The sequence below is a fragment of the Elgaria multicarinata genome, chromosome 9 (assembly GCF_023053635.1).
Source record: "Elgaria multicarinata webbii isolate HBS135686 ecotype San Diego chromosome 9, rElgMul1.1.pri, whole genome shotgun sequence".
Lineage (NCBI taxonomy): Eukaryota > Metazoa > Chordata > Lepidosauria > Squamata > Anguidae > Elgaria > Elgaria multicarinata.
The window spans coordinates 33,876,663-33,887,119 of NC_086179.1; the positions used below are offsets into that span (position 1 = coordinate 33,876,663).

General features: G+C 47.8%; 1 protein-coding gene across 1 annotated transcript; it reads right to left on the minus strand.

The window, feature by feature from the left end:
- Window positions 1-6,383: 6,383 nt before the first annotated feature.
- On the minus strand, window positions 6,384-9,566 carry ELFN2 (extracellular leucine rich repeat and fibronectin type III domain containing 2). Its single transcript, XM_063134589.1, has one exon. It carries the CDS (start codon window positions 9,564-9,566, stop codon window positions 7,152-7,154), a length of 2,415 nt encoding a protein of 804 aa, XP_062990659.1. The 3' UTR covers window positions 6,384-7,151.
- Between the last annotated feature and the right edge of the window lie 891 nt (window positions 9,567-10,457).

Below are 10,457 nucleotides of genomic sequence, written 5' to 3' on the forward strand. Positions count from 1 at the left end.
TCAGCATCCCTAACAAACTCCCACCGGTTTACTATCATGGGCAGGTCAGAGTTGTATAGCCCAGAAAAGGGCATCATTTGATGCTGGTTTTGAGAAGTAGGATACCAAACCTAGACCTCAGTACTGAAGGGCTGTGTAACAGCCATGCATGTAGCATTACTCCTGTTGTTCGTTCAACATATCCATAGCTCCAGTCTTCCCCAGCCTGATGCCCTTCAGATGTTTTGGACTACAGCTCCCATCAGCAGCAGTTAGCATGACTAATGGTCAGGGATGATGAGAATTGCAGTCCAAAACAACTGAAAGGCACCAGGTTGGGGGAAGGCAGTTTTAGTCCTATCCCACAATCCCTCTTTGCATACATTCTTCTTCCACTTTTATTGTCCTCCTCTTCTTCTGCCACCACTTTCCTCCTTCTCTCCCATCTTGCCTCACCTTCTTTCTGTGGGGTCCCTTCTCTATTGCCTCTTTCCCACCCCCTACCCGTCTGCCTCCAAGAGCCTCTGGTAAGGATTTGGGCTGATTAGCATTGCAAACACATCGGCACCGCCTCAGCCAAGATTCCTTGACATAAATTTTCATTTGTCGTTCATGAATATTTCACGCCCACCTCAGGAGGAATTATCTGGCATCGGACGCAAGATAGCAGAGAGTGAGGCAGGGACAGCACTGCAGCATTTGCAGGGGCTGTGCCTATGGCATTTTCCAATGGGATCGACATTTCCGCACATCGTTTTTCTCACAGGTTGTAGGTTCAGTATGAAAGCCCACGTCGTCCACGATCCTCCCAATTCTCCTAGGAGATTTCCCCCAAGTCAATATGATATACTTCAGGTTTTGGTTCTTCTCTAAGCCAGCCACAGGAGGATGGACTGTATCCAGAATCCATTCCATGGGGCACAGGAGGCCATCTTTCCAAAGTGCTGTATTCAGGAGAGTCTATTACACTATCTTCTCTGCCAGTGAAGTAACCAGAGGTCCTATCAGAAGGAAGCAGGAATCTAACTCTGGCTTTCCCTCTTCTTTTCAACTGGATGAGCATGATGATATTTCTGTAGTCCAATGACTGCTAGGTTCGCCCCCCAGCAAAGCAAGCAAGCAATAATTCCTCTAAAATAAGTCTCAGGCTTCTTCTGGCCTGAAGTTCTGTCCCTCAAGGGAGGCTCATTTAGTGCATTTCTCGACCATAAAAAGTTTGTCAAGATCATTGTGTCAATTATTCAGTGGCCTGTGTTTTTGTTACCCAGTGCCCATCAAACAGATGGGGGAAGTGTCCTCGCCAAAGCCTACTGGAGTTAAGGGGAGATGTTTTCATTGAAACCAAATTGCTTTGGGATGAGATTTTCAAATTCCCAAGGTGCCCTTAAAGCTAAGGTTTTCTATTATTATTATTATTATTATTATTATTATTATTATTATTATTATTTCCCTGAACAGCTGTTCCGTCTCTACATTGGGACGGCCCACTAGTGGGTGAGCAGTCAATGTTTGGCCAAGAACCGGGTGTCCCCTTGGCCTGACAGCATTCCTAAGCATTTCTGTGAGTTCAAGGCTCAAGAGGGTGAGTGCAGGTTAAAGGACCGGGACTATCACATAGATCGCAGGAAGCCACCCAGCCCAAAACAGCACACAGATGTTCACAGAAGAGCAGGGGTAGCTTGCCTGTAAAGGTGGACTGGATTAGAAGTGGAGAGGACATGCTATTTTGCTGGTGGCACCGGGTTTGGGTTCTCTTTGGAGTCCGCTCCCTCCCAACATTTTCAAATCACAATGGTGGTCAGAGGAGTATGGGGAATTTGGGGGGGGGGCAAGGTGGGAGGAAAGAGCAAAGGAGCTTGGTTAGATTTAGTCTCAACAAACCAGCACATACACAAAAGATGTTTTTGCTCAGAAAAATACAGTAAAATCTTCATGCAAATATAATGCTTAAATCTCCTCTTTTCAGACTGTGTGTGGGTGCATGGGCATGTGTACTCTGTCATTGTTCTGAGTCCCAAACTAGCTGCAGGGAAGGAGTCAATAAGGGAGCTGGGCCCTGTCTTCTTTTCCCGGTTCCTCCCCTCTCCACCCCTCCTCTGTTGAAACAGTCCCATCTTGTGCAAACTTCATCAAGAGACTAAGGTAGCCATTGCAGGGCATCAGAAGAGCATGGGTCACTAGTGCCCTCTAATCACCCCTCCCTTCCATCATGTCTTGAAAAACCTGGGCTTGCTACATCTCCACCATCACCATCACCATCACCACCACAATCTCAGCCACTATTAACTACCACCAATACCTGTGTTCTGGATCCTAGTTTCTACTTCCCTTTACAGCAAGCTGGAGGGAGGGAGCCAAACTCAATAGCAACTCACCAATCTCCAGCCTATTATGCACAATCTCACCCCACTCTGCTCCTCAGCAGAGATCATGGGATGGCACAGGGAGACTAGGGAAGCAATAGAGATGTCGGTTTGCCCCTTCCTTCCACCCTCACCACTCTTTACCCTGATTCCGAATCAAAAGGCAAGTTATCCCATTTTCCAAGGGTTGCAAGGGGGTTGGAGGGGGTCCACCTGGGAATGGCATTCATGTGCCTTTCAACAGCTACATAAAATGGAAAGATTTTGGTTGGTGCGGCTTCTACCAGCAGTGCAGCACTATGTGGGAGAAGTTGCCAAAATTCCTCCATCTATACAAATATTAAAGGCATTGTTGCCCTATCCTCCTAGATGGATTTGGAAAACCTTTGACACTGGGACAATCCAGCAACCCAACCCTTCAATGGGGCTTATGGGATCTACATGGGCCAACCCAGAAAGTCCTGCACACACATCCCCCACCACATTTGAGGCATGCTGAGAATCTCCCTCCTGCTAATAAATCCCCAGCTTTCTCGTTGTTTTAAGAACAATAAGGGTGTGATGCTCCCTACATCCATTACTCAGGCTGGAGTGCTTTGCGGGAGTCATAAACTGTGCTTGGTTCTGCTGTTATATCTGTCTAGGATCACTGCATGGCAAAACGACCCACAATACAGGAAACATGCTGGCATGCAAAAAGGATTTTGCAAGATGTCTGGATTTTCTTTCCTAAATTCACTGAGACTTTAGCCTCAGGGTCTTTCTCACTGGGAACGGATTTTGCCTCCCTCTCACTGGACCCCCCAACAGATATACGAATTTCCCTCCTGATCCTTGAAAGATCCGCCCAATATATAGTAACCTTTTCCTTCTGGGGACTCCTGCTTAAATCTCAGAAAGACATATTCTAGATGACTCCCCTGGAATTATAAGGGTGATATACCCCTAGCATTTCTTTCACACAGAGAGAGGATCTCCAAATCCAAAATAAGCATTTCCTCCTGGGAATTCCCTTTGGAATCCCCCATCACCCAAAGAAATACACTTTTAGGAGCCATCAAATGGATCCCAATTGGGGAAAAAACATCACCTTGACACCTCCACTTGGTTCCCACCAAGAATGCATTTCTGGGATCGCAGTCTCCACTGGTTACCCCTAGTAAACCAATCCCTGAGATTTGGATTGCATGGTCAATTGCTGCAAACCCAAACTACATTTGCTGTCTACATTATTGTTCAGGGAAGGAAACTTATCTTCTGTAGTTGCTGCTAAAAGCTCAGCATATACCAGAGGTCAGGGTGGAGGAAAGAGTTCTACCCACTGATCCTAGCAAGTCAGTAAGCACAGTAAGCACTGTGGACTTTTCACAGGAAGGATCTTTCCCTAGAAGATCACTGACCCCACCCAAACCCATTAGCACTGTACTACCAGCCCCTTGCTTTTTTGCCATCTAGCCTAGATCAGTTTTGTTTTGTTTTTCCACCCAGAACTGCACATTCCTCCTGCTGTTCGTTCCTGCAGGGAGACGACCAGGAAGAAGAAATGCCACAAGATACAGAAAGATTAGCCCTGATTACAAGACACTCATCTTCATCTTGAGTGTGTACATCTGTGCCCCCCGTTGGTGGGAGAAGTGAAATGTTTCAGGTCTTGGAACTAAGACCCAGAGCTCCTTTGGCTCAGCAGTACTCACAGGTCAACACCACCAAGGTAAAAAAAAAATATATTCCCCAGTGATGGCCCTTGCCCTGGTGTGGTTAATCCTTGAAGAATAACTAGTGTACCCCATGGCTGCAGTAGCTTGTGCTTTTGTCGGTGTGTTCTGAGACATGTAGGCATGGAGAGAGAGACTACTAGCTATGGACCTTTGCTGCACAGCAGGGATGTGAGGAAGCAGTGAGCTGAGGGAGGATATGCCTTATCAATTGGTATGATGCAGCATATCGGATGGCAGAAAGGGTAGGAGGGAGTAGAAAGTTTGAGGAGGGTGGTTCCCCTTTTATGTTGGCACAAGAATAGGGGTTGGATCCAAGCCAAGTTAGCTGCACTTCAGTCCTGTTGAAATCAGTGGGGTAAGTTATTCATGAAAGTTCCATAAATTTCAATGGGAACTAAGTATGGATGGATGGATGGATGGATGGATGGATCAAGTTCTATTCCACTCAGTTTTTCCAACATTAAGTTCATTCCATCACATTTCTGATCCATTGCCGATCTTTTTCCTTAAAGGTCTGCATGTACTTTGTACATATTCTTGTGCAAATTTCTCAAAATGCATTTTTTACACACTCCCCAATACGCACACTTTTGTATGCACTTTTGCAAATATATACATTTTCCCCCAAGTGATTTTCCCTAATAAAATGGATTGGGGGGGGGTTGTTTCCCTATTATATACATCTTTGTGCACATTTCCCCCTAATTTTGTACATTTTGTGTGCAGTTTCCCCTCCAATTTTATGCATTTTTGCATGCATTTTTAAAATTAGCAAACTGCATCACAAAATTCTGAAAAAGCGCAAATATTGTTGTGTAATTGCATTCCAGTTCAGGAAGCACAAATTTTGGAAGTTCACATTAAAATGTGAACCCAAAGAATTTCTCACCCATTGCAAGAATGCAGTACAACATATTTAGTCTGGATCCAACCCTATATCTGCCCAGCCAAAAGAGCGATAAACATTCTGCTCCCTGTCATCACCTCTATAAAACAGAGTCCTCAAAGGGTGTCTCTGTTATATAGATTAGCAAGTTACCTATAATGTGCTACTATGCCTGGGTTCCTCCCCAGATAACCTATCCTTACTCCGTGATCTATATCAGTTCCTTGTTTAAATAATCTCTATCTCTATGGCCTCCTGAGCTGCTGAATAACTCCAACTGCCTCACCAAGGCTCTGCTGTTTTCTTGTTCTTTCACCATTGCCTTTGGATCATTCTCTGCTGCTCACATTGGCCACTGGTATCCTTTCCCCAGCTGCATAAGGAAGTCTGGTGGTCAGGTCTGAGACATCAGCAGCTGTACAGAAGTGATGGCACCAAAGTGACAGGTCAGGGGGTGAAGCTGGCTTTCCTGCCAACGTAGGTCACTTATGCCTATGCCTCCAGTGGTATTATGATGCTTTATTAGCAAGTCTCTAGGCCAGTCCACTATCCCTTGCCTTGCCCATGCAACCACCTTGCCTGAAGGCCTTTCTGAAGAACTACATTTTCTCTTTGCTTTTCTCCAGGACAGCCCCGTTGTTCCACAGCAGGACTCTCCTAAACTGTATCTCCCAGCTCCTCACCATGTTCAATCTCCCCCTTCCCTCTCTCCCACTCAGGCCAAATTTTGGCAGTAAGGTGTAAACTAAGTTGTGATTCCCCCACTGGGGGCCTCATCATGGATTTCATCCAACCTTCCAGAGTAAGGATCCATGGATTGGAGCCTGCCTCCTGGTCTGTCACAAGGGTGCACAAGTTATCCTTGGAAGGAATTGTGCACTGTTCCCTAAGTTCCCTGAGACTCCTTGAGGTCTCAGAGGTGGTGGCAGTCATTGTCCCTTTTGTTGAGATCCCTCTTTCCCTGTGTCAGATAGCACAGTCCCTCTTTCTTCTTGGAAGACAACTGAACATTCTACTGAGGTTTGGGGAGACTCCTCAAGAGTTGGTGCTCTCTCTCTCTCTCTCTCTCTCTCTCTCTTCCTGACAAATGGGAAGGATTACAGAAAAGACAGGAGACCCTATTATAGACCCCCCCCTCCATCTCCCAGCCCCTTCTACAATAAAGGAAGCCAGTACGTCCTGCAGCAACCTACACTGGACAATGTTCATAGGCAGCTGAGGATATGCCAAGAAAGCTTCCCTTTTTGCTCTTGTTTTTGTTTGCACAAATCTCAGCAAGGATATGGGGGAGGTGGGAGCAGGCCTAGAAGACCCTGAGCACAAAGGGGGGCATTCCTTTGGGTGATGCCACTTCTTTCTCTTGCCTTCAGGGTCCTTTCAATGTTAGGGTAGTCAGTGGGTTGGGCCCAGACTTAGTCAGACTGAGACCCACTGAAATCCATGTGGCTGAAATTAGACATGGCTAACTTTAGCCACCTTGAGTTCTGAGAGTGTCTTAAGCCTCGATCCAACCCTTTGTTTTGCGACTGGCTCCAGTGTATCTGAGATAACATTTGAGTGGCCTCAACCATGGGCCCATTGGGACTTTACCGCAGATTTCACAACTGTGCCCACAGCACGGAGCTAACTCCATACTTGGCACCCACACAATTGATCACATGGTTGGGTCATTTAAATCTTACGCCCAGCTATGTGTGAACCACTCCTGGGAAACTGACTCTCATGCCCAAGGATGACTTTTAGAGGACCCTTTTAAGCACAGGAAAGAGAAAGGTAAGAAAGCGGAATCACTGCCCCCTCACTTTTGTCAGGGGAATGAGCAAAACCCTACCCTTTTCTGGGACAAAATAAAAGGAAGAGAAAAGTGATGGTTAGTGTCTTAATCTATGCCTCAATGGCATCCTTTTCCTCCCACCTATGCTACGTACAAGCCCAGTATCTCCCCTAACAGTCATCTCCCTCAGTTCAACACAGTATAAAAGCAAGTGTCTCCTCCCCACCATCTGAAGGAATAACTATGGTCCCTGTAACATAGTAGAGACAATTCATTTCACTTGGGTTTTTTTTCCTGTTCTTTTTTTGTAAACTTTAAGAAATGGTTTTCAGTTTCTTTTTGTCAGGTTTTTTTTTTTTTTCACAGTCAGGTGGGTATATTTTTTTGATTTTTGTGTGTGTGGTTGGTTTTTCTTCCTTTTAATGAGAGAGTCACAACTTCTGTTGAGCAGAGACACCTTTCCAGTAATCCAAGATATCGTGCAGATCTTCATCCTTGGCGAACTGGACTTTCTTCCGCAGAGCATGGCCAGCCGCCATGTAAACCTCCTCCCGGTGGTGCTTCTTGTAAGGCCGGAAACGCTCCCAGATCTTATGGGTGCTCTCTGAGGAGTACTCTGGGCTAGAGGAATAGCCTGAGAAGTAATGTCTTGGTGAGAGCTGAGAATATGTGGAGTCCCGCTTGGAACGGGAGAGCGGCTTAAGGAAGGACACCCGCTGGCTTAAGGTGTCACCACTCTCCTCATAGTAGAGAGCTGGGAAAGAATGCCGGTGTTCACTGCAGTGATAGGAAGGTTTCACCTCCAGGTGGTGGATGGCACCTGGGGACACAAGGGGAAGACGATCCAAAGGGCTGTTGAGTGGGCTTCCTTTCTCAATATACTTTGAGTCTGCCTTACTCAATGGTGGGTGGTCAGGTACATCAAGGCTGAAGACCTTGGCACTCTTGATAGAGCCACTAGAGGAGACACTGCAGGTTTTCCTGGTCACAGCAGCATCTGCACTGAGCTGGCGCTGCAGTGGATGGTGGGAGCTCTCCTTGTAAGGTGGTGAAAGGAAACTTGGCCGCTCCATCCCACCAGTGGAACTGGCTGGTATGGACTGGCATTCATAACCCATGTCAGAATCAACACCACCCCCTCCCCCCAAGAAAGAGGCTGTGTCCAGTTTGAGGGCATCAATGCAGTTGTTGATTATCTGGTTTACCTTGTCCACTTCCTTGGCAATGGTCGAGATTTCAGCGGCTGAACCTTGGCCATTGTCCAGTTCATGGAGGTCATCATCCCGCTGTGACCTGTCCATCCCATCCCCACCACCTGTCCGAACCTCAATGTAATTGCCCTTGGTAGTGACCTTGGGAGTCTCCATGCCAGCTTCCATAGATTTGGACGAAGGCATTTTCTCTCCAATCATGGATGGAAGAGAGGACATCCGTGAGACAGGGATGACTGGGGGCTCTCCCAACTTCTGAGACGGATGTACAATTGAACTGGTATCAATATCTGAGCCATAACGCATTTCCAAAATTGTTTTCTTGACATTGAGGGACTTTTGCTTCTCCTCTTGCATCCTACGCTTCCTCAGGCAATAGTAGATGATGCCAAGGATAATAACCATCCCAAAAAGGCAGCCTAAGATGGTCATGATGTAGTGGGTAGTAGTGGAGGTGTTGGGAATCACTTCCTTGGTCCCTTTGCTCCTGGTGGCAAAAGAGAGGCAGGTGTGGTTATAGCGTTTGGAGTTGCGTATAGAAGCCACACAGAAGGTATAATCAGTGTGAGCCTTCAGGTGAGTGAGAGTGACAACTTCCTTCTTCTTCTTCAGAGTCATTACATCAGAGATGTAGCTGTTATTGTACTGAACCAGCACATACATCTTGCTGAAGGGTGATGGAATTGTCACCACCAAGGCAGCTGAGGTGATCGTCACCTGCTGGAGCTTGATACTGGGGTTGAAGGAGGAATCTGTGGTGGAAGACGCAGGAGGTTCGACTGAGAGGAAGTCCCCTGGGCTAATGCCCGAGTTCTCAGCATTGTCATCTGGGTCCCTCTGAGGATCTGTGATCAACTGTGTAGGTTTGATCCTGGAAATGGGTGGGAAAGTGCCATCCCCACACATGGACTTGAAAATGGTGATGGCGTTGCGGCTGTGGTGCGGCCGAGGCATGAGAAGTGGGTAGCCGGCAAACTCACGGGGGGTCTCGCACTGCAGGCGGTCGTAGTTTTTCGTGACATTGTTGAAGGCCACCAGCCACACGAGGAAGCCATAGAGGTTGCAGTCACAGTTGAAAGGGTTCCCGGCAAGTTCGCACACCATCAGGTTGCTCAGGCCGGTGAAGGTGCTCCCCTCGAGTCGGCTCAGGCGATTGGAGGACAGGTCGATGCTGATGAGGCTGAGACATTCGCCAAAGGCGTTGGGGGTGACCACCTCGATCAGGTTGTGCTGCACAAAGAGGAACTGGAGGCGGCCCATGCCACGCAGCATGCCCTCTGTCAGGTTGGTAAGCTTGTTGTAGCCCAGCTGCAGCACCTGCAGGTTGGACTGTCCCATGAAGGCGCCATCCTCAATGTAAGAGATCTCGTTTTTGGTGAGGTTGAGGTCAGTCAAGTTCCCAAAGCGGTTGAGTGAGGAGTAGAGCACCACCTTGAGCTTGTTCTCATTCAGCCGCAGGTCGTGCACCGTGCTGTTGATGTGCTGGGGGATGGTCTCGTACGGAGGCTGGTTCTGGCTGCAGATGGCCAGCCACACGTAACCTTTGTCTCCTTCAATCAACCAGCAGTCACTGCGGACAACGTCAGGGACAAAAACACAGAGCAGGGTAGCCACCCAGAATCCCAGACGGAGCATGTTGGGCTACGGTGCCCCCCCTTTTAGGCCAAAAGAGAGGCAAAGGACACCGCGTGCACAAACACGCCGTGAGAAACGTGGGGTGAAAAGGTCAGAGGGCGAGTCACCCTCTTGGAGCTTAGCAAGGTAAAGGCAAGTGCATCCCAGTTCTCCTTGATGCCACCATCATCACATGCGCCCCGTTCCACACAAATTCACGCACAAGATGGAGATGCAACCGACTGGCTTTGGTGGTCAATCAGGGTGAAAACTGTTCTTGGAATGAGGGGAGGTGGTGGTGGTGGAATATATTTGTGCTTCTTCTTAAAGCCAAATAAAAACAAAACATTGGACATCGAATCTTCTTTGTGTGACTCCTCCACGGCCTCCCCTCGACAACGCCATGACGTGATTGGGAGAGCAAGGCAGAACCACCTTGGTGTTGCTCACGCTCCCTGGGCGCCGCTTCCTCCTCCTCCTCCTCCTCCTCTCTCGGGTTCCCTCCAAAATGCTTCAGAACTTCAGATCAAATGTGTTGAAAACATACGCACACACACAATATAGGGAGAGGAGAAGAAAGTGGGGAGGGGAGAGAGAAGGAGGGAGAGAGAGAGAAAGGGAGAGAGAGATCCATCTGTCGCTGAAATCTGGAAAGGAAACACACAAGAGACAAGAAGAGGCATCAATTAGGGGGGCCTTGAAATATGAAAAAAGACAGCTAGGTTTGTTAGTTTCACAGGGACGGTGGGGGGAGCTGAGCGGAGAGCGGTGGGAATGGGGAGGGTGGGGGGATGTGGGTTGGATTAGCATTGCCTGCTATGTTGATAAGCTTTGGCGAAGGGAGCCCTTGTAACATAATCTTGTGTATCAGCAATAGCCAGAAGGGTACTTGGGTTCTGTTATGTAACAAAG

Excerpts from the sequence above, each read along its gene's own strand:
- ELFN2 (XM_063134589.1), bottom strand. The coding sequence starts at position 9,566 with ATGCTCCGTCTGGGATTCTGGGTGGCTACCCTGCTCTGTGTTTTTGTC.